The sequence below is a fragment of the Dermatophagoides farinae genome, chromosome 1 (genome assembly GCF_024713945.1).
Source record: "Dermatophagoides farinae isolate YC_2012a chromosome 1, ASM2471394v1, whole genome shotgun sequence".
Classification (NCBI taxonomy): domain Eukaryota; kingdom Metazoa; phylum Arthropoda; class Arachnida; order Sarcoptiformes; family Pyroglyphidae; genus Dermatophagoides; species Dermatophagoides farinae.
Window position 1 is genome coordinate 8284483 of NC_134677.1, and position 15823 is coordinate 8300305.

At 30.2% G+C, this 15823-nt stretch overlaps 3 protein-coding genes across 6 annotated transcripts; 2 read left to right on the forward strand and 1 right to left on the reverse strand.

The window, feature by feature from the left end:
• Positions 1-10: 10 nt before the first annotated feature.
• dsd (attractin-like protein dsd) lies at positions 11-5258 on the forward strand. The gene is made up of 9 exons (XM_075735188.1): positions 11-913; positions 996-2056; positions 2126-2309; positions 2372-3642; positions 3700-4095; positions 4152-4350; positions 4454-4532; positions 4616-4814; positions 4887-5258. The coding sequence occupies exons 1-9, from the start codon at positions 624-626 to the stop codon at positions 5048-5050; spliced, it is 3843 nt and encodes a 1280-aa protein (XP_075591303.1). The 5' UTR covers positions 11-623; the 3' UTR covers positions 5051-5258.
• Positions 5259-5261: 3 nt separating this feature from the next.
• LOC124492892 (bridging integrator 3) lies at positions 5262-6140 on the reverse strand. Its single transcript, XM_047055905.2, has 2 exons — positions 5984-6140; positions 5262-5901 (listed from the first exon to the last, which is right to left on the reverse strand). The coding sequence occupies exons 1-2, from the start codon at positions 6055-6057 to the stop codon at positions 5262-5264; spliced, it is 714 nt and encodes a 237-aa protein (XP_046911861.1). The 5' UTR covers positions 6058-6140.
• A 1415-nt stretch (positions 6141-7555) lies between these two features.
• On the forward strand, positions 7556-15815 carry LOC124492873 (peroxidasin homolog pxn-1). Of its 4 annotated transcripts, none has more exons than XM_075735183.1 (17): positions 7556-8380; positions 8497-8589; positions 9793-10048; positions 10130-10295; positions 10389-10515; positions 10581-11169; positions 11237-11342; positions 11423-11522; positions 11669-12367; positions 12444-13419; positions 13502-13528; positions 13596-14043; positions 14120-14512; positions 14585-14867; positions 14933-15211; positions 15274-15427; positions 15493-15815. In XM_075735183.1, exons 2-17 carry the CDS (start codon positions 8576-8578, stop codon positions 15673-15675), a joined length of 4800 nt encoding a protein of 1599 aa, XP_075591298.1. In that variant the 5' UTR covers positions 7556-8380; positions 8497-8575; the 3' UTR covers positions 15676-15815. The 4 variants fall into 4 exon arrangements, with proteins under 4 accessions (XP_075591298.1, XP_075591297.1, XP_075591299.1 ...); XM_075735182.1 differs by having other exon boundaries at positions 7556-7860; positions 7925-8589; XM_075735184.1 differs by lacking the exons at positions 7556-8380; positions 8497-8589 and adding an exon at positions 9365-9658.
• Positions 15816-15823: the final 8 nt, after the last annotated feature.

Sequence of the window (15823 nt, forward strand, 5' to 3'; positions counted from 1 at the left end):
TGAACTGAACAATTTTTTTTTGTTGTTGCTTCGTTCGTTCCTTGTCTTCTTCTACTACAAAATTTCAATCGTGTATACATTGTCTGTCTGTGTGGTTGTGGTGGTATTTGTTGTGTTGTGCTGTGTTTGTTGTTGTTGATGATTAATTTATCTTTCTCTTTCTTGCAAAAAATTCAATTAAATACAAAATTAAATATTGATCATCATCATCATCAATTTTACAATTTTGGTTGCATTTGATCGTAATGATGTTGGGTGCTACAATCTAGATGTTTGTTTTCAATTCTTAATTTTTGATTTATTGATGGTTGAAAAACATTCGAAAGGTTTGATTCTTGTGTTCTCTGTGTGTGTGTGTGTGGATTTGTTGCCTCTATCTACAACATTTATCTATCGAATTTATTTTTTCATTTGGTTTTGATTTGAAAAATTCATCAAGAAAAAAAAAGTAACTGAAAAGCGATTTTTTTTTCTTTTGAATCATTCATTATCATCATTATGTTTTAACAACAACAACATGATTGACGAAAAGTCGACAAATCGAATCTTTTTTTTTTGGTCAAATCAAACAACAACAACAACAACTATCTTCTAGTTAATTTGAAAAAAAATCTTTTTTCATCATGAGTTCTTTAGTGACACTTTTGTTTATAATTAAAGCTAAATTTCGTAGAAAATACATTCGAATATCACATCTATTATTATTATCATCATTTATGATCATGTTCACCGGTTTTTCAAATATTTCACAAATAAAATGTTGGTCATTATCCGGTGTATATCCAAAATTGAATACACCAGAATTGTTTTGCGATAATTCCGAATGTATTCATGGTTCATGTATGGGTGAACATTGTGTTTGTGATTTTGGTTGGCGTGGTACGGCTTGTGATCAATGTGGTGGTCGTATTAGGTACATTTTTTTTTGAATCTATATTTATCTTTTGTATGAATTTTTCAAATTCATTTTTTTTCTTTCTTTTTTTTTTGTTTAGAATAAATTCAACATTCGGTTATATAACCGATGGTAGAGGAAATTATAGTTCCGATTTACAATGTATATGGTTAATCGATAGTGAAACCGAGAATGCTACGATACGTTTACAAATTGATTATTTTGAAACCGAATGTTCATGGGACCATCTTTATATATTCGATGGTGATTCAATACATTCACCAATGTTAGCTGTATTGAGTGGTTCACTTATAAATGATAAACAATATTCAAATCGAATTGCCGAAATAACAGCAAAATCTGGTCGTGTTTACATTTATTTCTATAGTGATGCCGCATATAATATGAGTGGCTTTAATATATCATTCAGTATTGATTCCTGTCCAAGGAATTGTTCCAATCATGGTGTTTGTGTTGGTGATCAATGTACATGTGATGCTGATTATAAAGGTTTGGCATGTGATAAACCTATATGTCCCAATGATTGTTCTGGTAATGGTGTTTGTGATCGTAAAGAACATAAATGTAACTGTTATTATGGATTTATTGGTATCGATTGCAGTCAGATTAAACATGAAGGATATTGGTCATTAATAACCACAACAAATACACCAAATGGCCGTGCACTTCATCAGGCTGTGATTTATGAAGACACAATGTTTATTATTGGTGGTGAATATTTTAATTATGATGAACATTTCCTCATAAAATATGATATGAAACAGAAAAAATGGGATAATGTTGATGCCACAAAACAACAACAACAACAACAGCCACAACATGGCCATCATCATCATCATCACCATCATCATATACCTGATGATCGATTTGGTCATTCGGTTATTGTTTTCAATCATACATTATATGTTTTTGGTGGTATCTTACGTAATGGTACCATTGTTTCTGAATTATGGACATATAATATTTTGTACAATAATTTTTGGCATCGAATCGAAGGTCAATCAATAACAAATTCAGAATTTTGCTGTCCAATTGCCACAATGGGTCATACAGCAACATTGGTCAATAATATAATGATTATTATATTTGGTTATAATCCAACTTATGGTTATCTAAATCATGTACAACATTTCAATATTGGTAATTATGGATTGATTGTAGTGAGAAAATTTTATAAAAAATTTTTTTATATTTTCTTCATATAAACAGATACAAATGAATGGAAACTTGTAAAAACAACAGGTGCTTCGGTTAAAGGTGGCTTTGGCCACACAAGTACCTATGATCATATAACTCGTCTTATCTATGTATTTGGTGGATATCATTCATCAAGTTTTGCTGATAATGTACTCGTTGATTTTCTGTATAGTTATGATCCTAAAAAAGAAACTTGGTAAGATTTTTTTTCTCCTAAATGCATAAAGAAAATTAAAAATTTCATTTCATTTTTACTAGGATGCTATTATCACCGAGTAATCAGCCTAGATATCTACATTCTGCCTCATTAATCAATGGTTTATTATTAATATTCGGTGGTAATGGTCATAATTTAACCGATGAAAATACAAGTATCACTTGTTTCTCACCACAATTTCTTGCCTACGATATTTCCTGTGATACATGGTCAACATTAGAAAATCCTATACTCACCAATTCATATGATTCAACAATAATTGGCCGTTATGGTCATTCATCCATTGTCTATGAAGATTCTCTTTATATTTTCGGCGGTTTCAATGGACTTATGCATAATAAACTAATGCGATTCATTCCGGGTAATTGTTCAAATCTTGAAACAATGAAAGATTGTTATTCGAAAAAAATTGGCACCAAATGTATTTGGAATAAAGAAAAACGCCTTTGTCAATCATATAATCAGATTAAATCATCATTCCAATATTGTGATGAAAATTTACGTGTCAATTTCACTGAATTATGTCAAAAACAATTCATTTGTTCTAGTTGTCTTCGAAATTCATATGATTGTGTTTGGTGTGGTGATCATTGTACATATAAAAAATGTAATTCACACTTGAAGCCTAAAGAATCATCATCATCGTCAACATCATCGTCATCATCATCGTCATCATCATCAATATCAACATCAACATTTATGAAAAGTATCAATGATGCTAAAATGTGTGAATCACGCGATGTTCATATATCAAATTGTGATAAAATGCATAATTGTCATTCATGTCAAAGTGAACATTATTGTTCATGGCAACGGGATAGAAAATGTGTTAGTATGATGTATGAAAAATGGTCTGAAATGAAATTGGATAGCATAAATTTGGCTGATAAATTACAGGTGAATTGTGCATTACCGTGTCATAAACGTAATAGCTGTGTGAATTGTACCCAAGGTTCATGTATGTGGTGTAATTCACAACAACGTTGTATTGAATCAAATGCTTATTCAATTATCTATCCTATTGGCCAATGTATGGAATGGACAACACATCCGGATAAATGTTTAGTGATCTCATGTTCCGATATAAAAACCTGTGATGGTTGTATGAAAAATCCTCAATGTGGCTGGTGTGATGATGGTACCGGTAGTGGCGTTGGTCGCTGTATGGAAGGTTCATTAAGTAGACCAAATATTAATTCTACTTCCTGTCCACAATGGTATTTTACCACCTGTCCAAAATGTCGATGTAATGGCCATAGTCGATGTCGATTGGTTGATGATGTTTGTGATAAAAATTGCCAACATAATACAGGTAACCTAAAATAACCTAACCTAACCTAATCTAACCTAACCTTAACCTAAACTACAGAAGGGGAACATTGTGAACATTGTCGGCCAACATTCTACGGAAATCCAATCAATGGCGGTGTATGTCACCCATGTCAATGTAATGGGCATGGTGATAATTGTAATCCTGAAACTGGACAATGTAGTTGTACAACAAAAGGAATTATTGGCCATAATTGTGATAAATGTGACGAACGTGATTATGTTGGTAATCCACAAGATTTGAATGGTTCCTGTTACTATAATCTATCCACAAGTTATACATATACATTCAATATGTCAAAACCAGATGATATACATTATACTCGTATCAATTTCATTAATACACCATTATCACCTGAAATTGACATTGAATTCTCTGTACAATGTCAAGATAGTGCTATGGTCAATATTTCTGTGGGATCTAGTTCGAATTCAAGTAAGTTTTTTTTCATTCATTTGTTTTTTTTCATTAATTTTTTTTATCAATTACAGGCATGGTCATCATAAGACGTCTATATGAAGGTATGCGATGTGGTAATATTAAATTACGTTTTGCATATACCGATTTGGGTATAAAGAATGCAACATTTTTGGTCAATGTATACTTATTTCGTACACCATTCCTATTGCAAATTTCATTCTCACAACATCGAAACATTGATATTTTACATTTTTTCTTGACCTTCTCCGGGTTAGTGAACTTGTTTTTTTCATTTGTTTGTTTGTTTTTTTGTTTGTTTGTTTGTTTAATCGATAATTTTCAATGTCTGTGTGTTTTTTTTTGTTGTTGGCAGTTGTTTTCTGACCTTGCTTATTATTGCAGCCATCTTATGGAAAATTAAACAAAAATATGAACTCTATGTTCGAAGACAGGTGATTATCATTTTTTTTTCTTTTCTTTTCTCCTTTATCGATTATTATTTTCAATGATTAATAATTATTGAATTTTCAACTAGCAACTTTTTGTCGAATTGGAACAAATGGCATCAAGACCATTTGCTGGTGTTATTGTACAGATGAAAAACAATAGTAATAATGATACAATCAATTTGAATCCATCACCAATAGCATTGGAACCATGTTCAAATGGAAAAGCTGCTGTACTGACTTTGTTGATTAAATTACCAACTGGTAATCAATCTGTACCACAACCAGGTAAATATCAGTGATAAATTAATATTTAAAAATCGATAATGGATTCTCTTTTTCAATGAAAAAAAAATTCAGGCCAAACTGGAATCGCATTGGCATCAGCATTAGTGACACTTGGAAATGTTTCATTGGATCAAAATTGTCGAAAAGAAGAAAAGGAAAAAAATAGTATGCAGAAATTATCGGCAAATTCCATAAAAATAACGGATAATAATTCATCATATTCGGCTGGTGTTTGAAATTGGTTTTTTTGTTGTTGTTGTCGAATAGAATAATTTTATAATTTTTTTTCGAAAAACTCATGTATGTATAAAAAAAAATATTTTGTACAAATTATATTTTAAAAAAATATACATATTGTTTATGTAAAAAAAACTTTTATATGTAAAAGCGCACTAGTCTGCTAAACATTTTTTTTGACAATTAAAACAATGATGACAATGAAAACATTTATGAGCTGATTATCGATAAATTATTGATTGTATTGAATAGCTGTTGTTGTTCAGAATCGGTTGGACCAATGAATAGTTCATGATTCGATTGATCGATGGTGGATAAATTCAATCCTGAATATAAAATACCAGAACAAATGAATGCAGCAAATGATGGTTGAAAGTAATCGATACGTTTCTCAAGAAAAAGTGGTAATTCTCTTTCCAATGTTTGTCTTAATGATTTACGATCCTTTTCGGATTGTTTCAATAATGCTTCATAACGATTTTGTTTGACAATTACATTCGATGTACGATCCAAACGTTTTAATTCTTGCAATTTTTGGCTACATTTATTGCATTCATTTGTTAATTGTTCATAACGTTTTATTGCACTTTTCATTTCATGGAAAGCAATTTGAAATTTTTTCATTGGTTCACCGACCGTATGATTAATACTGATGGCCAAATCTTGACGATTTTCCAATGATTTTTGCAACAATTCATTCCAACATTGAATCAATTGTGTAAATTTTTCATCTTCTCTATTCAATGATGATAGATTGTCGATGAATTTCTTTTCAATGGAATTTAAATCATATAAACATTTGATTATTTTTTTGATATCATCACAAATATTTTTTCTTGTTTTTTCATAGCTGCAAAATGAACAGAAAAACAAACATTTTAGAATATGCGAAACAAAAAAAAAATCAATTTTCAAAATGAACAAAATCTAACCTGTTTATCGATGCAATATGATCATTAAGATCATCATTTGGATTATTATTAATACTAGATGATCGATTGAACATTTTTTGTCTGTTTTAATTTTCAAACAAACAAACAAAATATACAAAAAAAAAAATTTTGTGATAATTTGAGCCTATGACGATTTCTTTATGGAACGTGCATTGAGCAATATTTGTTTGTTTTGTTTTGGATAAAAGTGTTGCCATCTATCGATGATTTATTGGTATTTCATATGGAAATTTTTTTTTATTCAAAAAAAAAAAAAAAAAATTAAATCAGCCACAGGTTGTTGTTGACGAGTGTGTAGATGAACGCAGCACTAACAAAATAGACATTTGAAATAAGGTGTGTAATGGACAATGATCATCACGATAATTACGATGATGATTATTATCGTATAATGATGGAAATGATTTCTAAAATGACCAAATAGTGGTGCCTAATCAAGATTGATGATGATGATGATTATAGTTGAAAATTGTTTCGATAATTTATGAATCAAAAAAAAAAAAAAAAAATTCAAGAAAATTACCAGAGATAAAAATATCATACATACTTCCGGTGATTGGATGATGGAAATGAAATACGTTTTTCGTTTGTTGGATTTTTTTTTCGTGTACTCATCATCATCATGATTAATTGATTAAATGGAACAATACAACAAAGATTCGCTTATTTTCTTTGATGAATTTTTTTTTGCATCTATCTAATCCTCTTATTGATAAATGCGAATGTTAATCAAACAATAATTCATTTCTAGGCGTGTGTGAGTGTTTGTTTGTAAAATGAGATCATCCGATTATTATTGTTTTGTGAAATAGCCAAACAAATAAACAAACAAAAAAACGTCCATTCTCTTGTGTTTAGATAGCATCTTTTTAAATCATTTTTAAATGTCATTAATCAATGGCTTTTATTCGTCTTGGCAAGTTTTAACAACAACGACAACAACAACAACAACAAAAAAAATGTCATTTCCAAGGACATCATTCAAATGAAATGAAGGTGAGTGACGATGATGATGATGATGATAATTGAAAACAAAACAAATCAAGAGAAAAAAAACATTACAATGATGATCCATATTGTCCGTTTTTAGCGGCAGCAGCAGCAGCAGCATATACAAATCCTTCAGCAATTCATCACCATGACCATCATCATCATCATCATCCTCATCCTAAATAAGCTTCTTCTCTTTTTTTTTTTTGTTAATTTATAAATTTTCATTATTTTTCATTTTCTTACACATTAGACTATTATTTTTGGTGAGCCTTTTTCTTTCTTTGAAATTCATCCCCGAACACACACACACAAACACGGTGAATGAAAAAAATGATGTTTTTAAATGTCAAGTGAAAAGAGATAAACGTATTTGGAATTTATGGAAGAGAAAGTGTTGTCGTTTTTTTTTCTTTATTGTTGAAAATGGCTATGGAACATCGATGGATGATGATGATGATGATGATAATGAAGATGATGATGATGATTCAAACTGGCTTACCTTGCGCGCGCCTTAGTCTTTCTTTCTCTCTCTATCTATCTAAATCGTTCCATAATAATTTGAAAAATCTTATAGTTGCTATAACTGGCTCTTTGAACGGATTCAAAAAGATGTTTATAATGAACACAAACACAAACTGTGTTGTGTGTGTGTGTGTATCTCGGTTATTATCTACGGTTCATCATCATCATGAATGAATGAATGAATTCATTTCAATAAGCACGTTTTTTTTTATTTTTTGGACTGTTGTAAAAATTTACTAAACCGCAGCAACTAACTACAACACCATCATCATCGTGAATAATGTAAAAAAGCATATAACATGTGAAATTCTCATCATAAATGTGTGAATTTGTCTGTGCATGTATGTATGATGATGATGATCATGATGACTGATTAATAACAATCTGATAAACTTTATATTACAGCTAAAATTTTCTTCTTTTTTTTTGTTCAATGCTATTTGGTGTACTACCATTCTTTATTATCATTCATCACCGTTTATTGAAATAATGAACAACAACAACAACAACAACAACAACAAAGGATTGGCTATCACTGCCATTTTCATTCATTCATCTACAACAATTCATCTATTCTAAGAATATATTCCTGTGTATGTGTGTGTGTGTGTGTGTGTGTGTGTGTGCGTGTTTATGTGGTAAGATGACAAATGAAATTCAATGCATAATAATAATGATGATTATGATAAGAAAACATGTCTATAAACATGTGATTGATTATTATCATCATCAACAACAGCAACAACAACAACAACAGTGTCATTATTATGATCATAATCATCGGCAAACCATCATTCGATAATAACAACAATCAGTGATCAACAATATCACTAAAATACATTTTGTGTTTGGTTGAAAAATGTGAATGAAAAATTTAAAAAAAAAATCCTTTTCATATCATTTTACCTATTTGATTATTAGTTCAGTGTAATTTATATATTTTGGATGAGGTGATTGATTATTTTTTTCTGTCATAGTTTCAATCATCCATAGAAAATTCAGAAATTTTTTTTTACGTGCCATACATACCCATCATATATAACCAAGAAAAACAGGATGTCAATGAATATGTAAGTTTTTATTTGTTGTTGTTGTTTTGATTGAATTATTTTATTATTATTTGAGAAAAAATTTTTTTTTTTTTTTGTTTTGTTTCTGGCCATAACTAACGTGGAAATATGTCTTTTTTTCCACTGTTGTTGTTGTTGTTTTCGTTGTTGAAAATGATTCAAATACGTGGTGATTAACCACGTTATATCAAATGATGATGATGATGATGGCCAAAAAAACCCATTCATCTAGAATAGAAAGCGGAACAACAACAACAACAACAATAGTTTCATGAAATGTTTTGATATTATTGTTTCTGTGTGTGTGTGTATCTGTATTTTAGTGCAAACAACTTTTATTGGAACGCATAAAAAAAAACAAATTCAATTTTTTCATTTTTTCATTTTTTTCTTGGTTCCAAACGAAAATTTCCAAATCAATAATGATGATGATAGTGATGGTGATTGTTAATAACGAAATTGATATACATTACGATGATGATGATGATGATGAGTTTAAAATGAATAATAAAAATAAAAAACTAGATGCTTGAATACCGAAATAAACAATGGATGGAACATGTATATAAAATCAAACAAACAAACAAACACTCGTATACTCACTACTCAAACACACAGTAGTGTCATCAGAAAAAAAAAATTTTTTTTTTTCATTTCTCAAAATAAAAATCAAACGAATGAATCAAGTAATGATGATGATGATGATGATTTTTTATTTTTATTTTTATTTTCATTGAACATACACACACACACACACACACAAACATGTGATTGCGTGAAATGCAAAATGAAACTTACTTGCAATATACTGTTGTTGTTGTTTTTTTTTGCATCATTTTTCGTTCGTTTTTATGATGATTATGATGATTTAAGGGCTAGGAATTCCAATTTTTCTTCCGATTTCATCATCATCATCATTATTATTATTATTATTATTATTGCCGAGAAAAAGAAATGGTGATGGAAATATCATCACAATTGTGTTTTGAATTCAAATTCAAAATTTTTTTTTTTTTTTTTTTTTTTTTGAAGGCCAAGCGGAACAATGAATAAAAAAATGATGTACATTGTATGTGTGTGCGTGCAAACAACTCACATGATTAATGTGAATTGTTTTTTCCCATTGAATTAATTGATATATAGAATCTTTATCTTTTTTTTTTTTAAATTTCACTTTTCATTTTTTCAATATGATAATATTAGATTTTTATCCAAAATGTTCATCAAATCAATACAAAACGTATTGATAATAGCCATATTAATAATGATAATCGATATCGATAATCAAAAATTGTTCACCAATGCCAATATACAAACATGGACAATAAATGGCATTACAACAAGAACTTCATTTCAATTATCTCAACGTGATAAACGCCAACCACAACAACAACAGCCAAAAGTCAATCGATCCATTTTAAACAACAATAATAGTAGCAATGGAAAATTTATTTTTGATGTAAGAATTTTTTTTGTTTGTCACCATTTTCATTTTTATTAATAATAATAATTTTATTCATTCATTCATCATTTTATGTAGACAAATTTTAATTCACAATTTTTAGATTTTATACAACCACCATCAATTAATAATGATAGATTTCTATCCAGATTAACCGGTATGAATCTTAATCATATAATCGAATCGGCAACAAAAAAAGTGAATAAACGTTTCGATGTGATTGAGCCAAATATCTATAAAAATAGTAAGTATATGATCGATGAATTCGTTCGTTTGTTGTTGTTATGGTTGTTGTAATTATTATTTTTTTCACAAAAAATTGAATAAATAACAACAGATGCAGCTCAAAAGCCAGGTTCGATTGGCTGGCTAGTTGGAGCATCGACAGCATCGAATACAATTGTTAAGAATTTATCACGTGCAGCATTAATAGCGGAAGAAGCTACCAATATGATTGTTGAAAAGTAGGTAAATATTTCATTTTTTTAATCAAATCGATTGGCTCAATTTGTTCATTTTATTTATTAAGATATAAACTAAATCTAGATCAAATTATGTTCAGCCTAGCTGATTTGAACATTCAATCAACATCATTATGGCGTGATTGTCCTGTTCATAAAAAAACTAATCCACTAGTCTGTTATCCTGGCCAATATCGTTCCTACTCGGGTCATTGTAATAATGTTGAAAATCCTGATTGGGGTTGTGCCAATTTGCCATATAAAAGAGCACTGGTACCACGTTATGGTGATGGTGTTTCAAAAATTCGCCGTTCAATTACCGGTTCAGAATTGCCATCAGCTCGTGATGTTTCATTAGCCGTTCATCAAGGACATGAAAGTCCTTTTTCTCACATTACAACGATGACATCGTTTCTAGGTCAATTTATATTTCATGATCTTTCTAGTGTGGCCCAGTCTATCGGTTTTAATGGCCAACGTATTCGTTGTTGTGGCCTAATGAAAGCTGAGCTCATACATCCTGAATGTCATCCGATTAAAATAACATCAAATGATCCATTTATGCAAAGATTAAATCAAAAATGTATGGAATATGTACGATCAAGTCCAACGATTAGAAATCGTTGTAGTTTAGGTCCTCGAGAACAAATCAATCAAGTAAGATCATCGAAAATTATTGCTATTCAAGTTTTTACATTGTAAAACATATCCAATACACATACAGGTCACTTCATTTCTCGATGGATCAACTATTTACGGTTCGTCAAAGGAGAAAGTATTATCATTGAGATCGATGAAAAATGGACAACTCAAGAGCATCAAATTATCGAGTAATTTTTTCTTTGATTGCATTTTTTATGCCGTTTTTATTTGTCAATTTGTTTTTTTTCTTGTTATTTATTTCCGGCAGAAAAAAGTAAAGGGTTGTTGCCTATTCAAGATGGAAATCATTCGCATGATTGCAAAATGAGCGGCAATAATCATAAATGTTTCAAATCAGGAGACGACAGGTTTCTCTTTTTTTTATTTATTTTTTTTAAATCAAAAAAAATTTTTGTTTTTGAATTAGTTAGGTCGTCATCGATTAATTAATCTTGTTACTAAATATTCATATCGTTTCGTTTTCTTTTTTTTTTACTTCGTTTCTCTCTATTAGAGTGAATGAAAATCTTGGCCTGACCATCATACATACATTGTTTATGCGTGAACATAATCGCATTGCACGTAAACTTTCTGCATTGAATCCACATTGGAATGATAATGAAATATTTGAAGAAGCGCGTAAAATTGTTGGTGCACAAATACAACATATAACATATAATGAATTTTTACCAAACGTATTGGGTGAAGAAACTGTTGATAATTATGGTTTACGACTATTGAATGATGGCTACTATCGTGATTATGATATGAATTTTAATCCAACCATTGAAAATGCTATTGCAAATGCTGTTTTTTATTTCCTATTCACAACAATGCCATCGGCAATGGAACGTTATTCAAAAGAATTACATATGATCGGTTTCACTAAGATGACTGAATCATTTTTTAATCCAAGTGAAATGTATACAAACAAATTGGATGAATATCTAATGGGAATGGTTAGCCAAAATGCTAAAAGTTCGGATCCATTTGTTACCGATGAAATGACCAATGGTTTGATGAATAATAATAATGATTCTAAAGAGGCATTTGATTTTGTTGCTTTTGCCATACAAAGAGGTAGAGATCATGGACTTCCTGGATATGTTGAATATCGACGGGCTTGTCAAATTGAACCATTAATTAATCGTTTCGAGGATTTATCCACAACGATGAGAAATGATGTTCTAAAACGTTTATCTAATCTTTACAAGTAAGCTGTATTAATTAGTTGAAAAAAAATTTTCTGTGTTTGCACTGTATCTAATTAGACATGTTTTTCAACACAGAAATGTACGTGATATTGATTTATTAACTGGAGGCTTAGCTGAAAAGCCAGTACGTGGTGGTCTTGTTGGTCCAACATTTGCCTGTTTATTGGCCAGACAATTCAATGCATTAAGACGTGGTGATCGATTCTGGTATGAAAACGATATGCCACCATCATCATTCAGTGTTGAACAATTGACAGAAATACGAAAATCATCATTAGCACGTATTGTTTGTGATAATGGTGATCAAACTGAATTTGTGCAGCCATCACCAATGATTGCATCGGATATTTATCTAAATGCTTTTCAATATTGTAGTACGGAAATTATACCACAAATAAATCTGGATAAATGGCGAACAAACAAAGCCAGATTAAGTGCACCATTATCTATTGATGATGAATCAATAAGAAAAGCAATACATCGTGCTAAAAGAGAAATTGATTCATTGTATGAAAGAGAAAAAACACTACTACCATCTAACAATAGTGGATTATCACAGGCACAAAAAATGCATTATAATCGTGGCAGGAGAATCAAACGACAAACATTCAATAATCAATCATTGATTTTAGAAAGAGCAACACATGGTATATTGAAACAAATTCGAAACGGTAGAGATCGTGAAGCAAGTAATGATGTATTGGATGATATACAAAATCTAGTTACATCATTACCACAACATGAACTTGGTGAATATCTAAAAAATCAGATACTCATACAAAATCAAAATGTCATTGAACAATGTCAAGATTATTCGCTACCATGTGATCATACATCAAAATATCGTACAATCAATGGATGGTGTAATAATTTACATAATCCAGAATATGGTACTAGTATGCGTTTGTTTAATCGTTTTTTATTGCCCGTTTATGAAGATGGTATTGGTGCGCCAAGAAAATCGTCAGCAAAAAAGAATAAAAATCTACCATCACCACGTTTAGTATCGGTTGTGGTGCATGGTGATACCCATTCACCACATGTTCGTTATGTAAGTATCGAGTTTTTTTTTTTGCTTTTTTATCAATGTTGCCAAAATTAAGCTTTATTTTTTTATTTTTATTTCTATTCAGTCATTGATGACAATGCAATGGGGACAGGTAAGTGCAAAATACTTAGGCACATTTATAGCTCTTTTATATTTATTTATTCAAAATAACCAACCAGTTCCTCGATCATGATTTAACATTCACGCCAATGTATTTAACATCGAATGGACAATTATTGAATTGTAAATCATGTAATTCAAGAAAGACAGTACATCCTGAATGTTGGCCAATTACCATTCCGAAAAATGATCCATTTTTCAAGAACAGTAAAAATCATTGTTTACATTTTGTACGTTCAATGAATGCCCAAAAAACATTGGGTCCACGTGAACAAATGAATGATCTGACTTCTTTTATTGATGGTTCACAAATTTATGGATCAAATTATTGTGATGCACATCGATTACGAACATTTAGACGTGGAAAACTTAATACAACTAGACATGCTATTCGTAATATGAAAGATTTATTGCCACAAACTATTGGTAATATTGAATGTAAAGCACCATCAGGATTTTGTTTTGATGCTGGTGATCATCGAGCCAGTGAACAGCCAAGTTTAGCTTGTAAGTTGTCTTGTTTTTTTTTTATCCAATTGATAATGTAAATGAATGTGAAATTTATTTTTATTTGATTCTCAAGGCATACATACGATCATTATACGTGAACATAATCGAATAGCCGAAAAACTTTCTCAACTTAATATTCATTGGGATGATGAACGAGTCTATCAAGAGACACGTAAAATTATTTCCGCTTTTTTACAGCAAATTACCTATAGAGAATTTTTACCACGATTACTTGGTAGAGATTATATGACAAGATTTGATATAAATCCATTAGATAGTGGCTATTATAATGGTTACGATGATGATTGTGATGCAACGATTAAAAATGAATTTTCAGCTGCCGTTTTCCGTCTTGGTCATACATTGTTAAAACCATCATTTGAACGTCTTGATGTCAACTATCAGCCGATTAAACAGCCAATGAAATTACGTGAAGGTTTTTTCAATTCAGATATGCTCTATGAACGTAAGTTGAACAATTCAAATTCAAATTCAATTGAATAAATTGAGATCGTTTTTTTTTGCATCACTAAATAAGCATTTGCAACCGATGAACTATTACGTGGTTTAGTCACATCTAGTATAGAAAAATTTGACAATTCAATTACGGAAGAAATAACAAATCATTTGTTTGAAGATCTAAAAAAACCATTCTCAGGAATGGATCTTATATCATTGAATTTACAACGTGCACGTGATCATGGTATACCATCGTATAATCAATATCGTCGACTATGTAATATGACGGTAGCGAAAAATTTTGAAGATTTAAGCAATGAAATACCGATGCCAGTGATAAAAAAATTAAAATTAGTTTATGAGTAAGTTGAAACATTGTAAAATTTTATTCATCATCTTCATCATTTATGTTTTAATTACAACAAAGACATGTAGATGACATTGATCTATTTACTGGTGGTATAGCTGAAAATTCATTACACGGAGCATTGGTAGGACCAACAATCGGTTGTTTACTTGGGCTACAATTTCGTTCATTACGTAAATGTGATAGATTTTGGTATGAAAATGCAAATGTGTTCACACGTTTCACATCGGAACAATTGGCCGAAATACGTAAAGTAACATTATCGAAAATAATCTGTACAAATAGTGATCAGATTTTGCATATACAAAAACAATCTATGGATCTACATGATTTATTTTTGTAAGTTTATTTTTCGATCAATTAGTGAATGAAATTTAATCAATTAACACCAATTTGATTAGAAATCCACGTTTACCTTGCACATCGTTACCGGAGATGGATTTGAATAAATGGAGAACCAATGATAAACATTGTATGATAGGTGGCCAGATGATATTGCTTGGCCGATATGGTCGTCTAAGTCCATGCGTGAATTGTCTTTGTAGTGTTGAAGGGGTAAGGTTTTTCAATTCTAAAGTTTATAATAATATCCATATAACAATTTTCTAATTTCATTTTAGTCGATTTGTCAATCGATACGTGTGGAAAATTGCCAAGATTTAACAACGAGCTTTACAGTGCAACAAATTTTAGCTGATCAATCATGTGTAGTACAATGTGCATATTCGATTCGTAATAATCAACAACAACAATTACAAACATCAACACGAACGTTTATGTCAATGTTACATTTGAATTTTTAGTTCATCGGTTTTTTTTATTATTGTTTTATTTAGTGATCAATCATTTATTTTTTTCCTTTGTAAATTTTATTTTTTTTCTCATCATCATAGTTCATTTTTGTTGATTTTTTTTGATTAAATTTGTTCATTATTATTACATATCAATCAT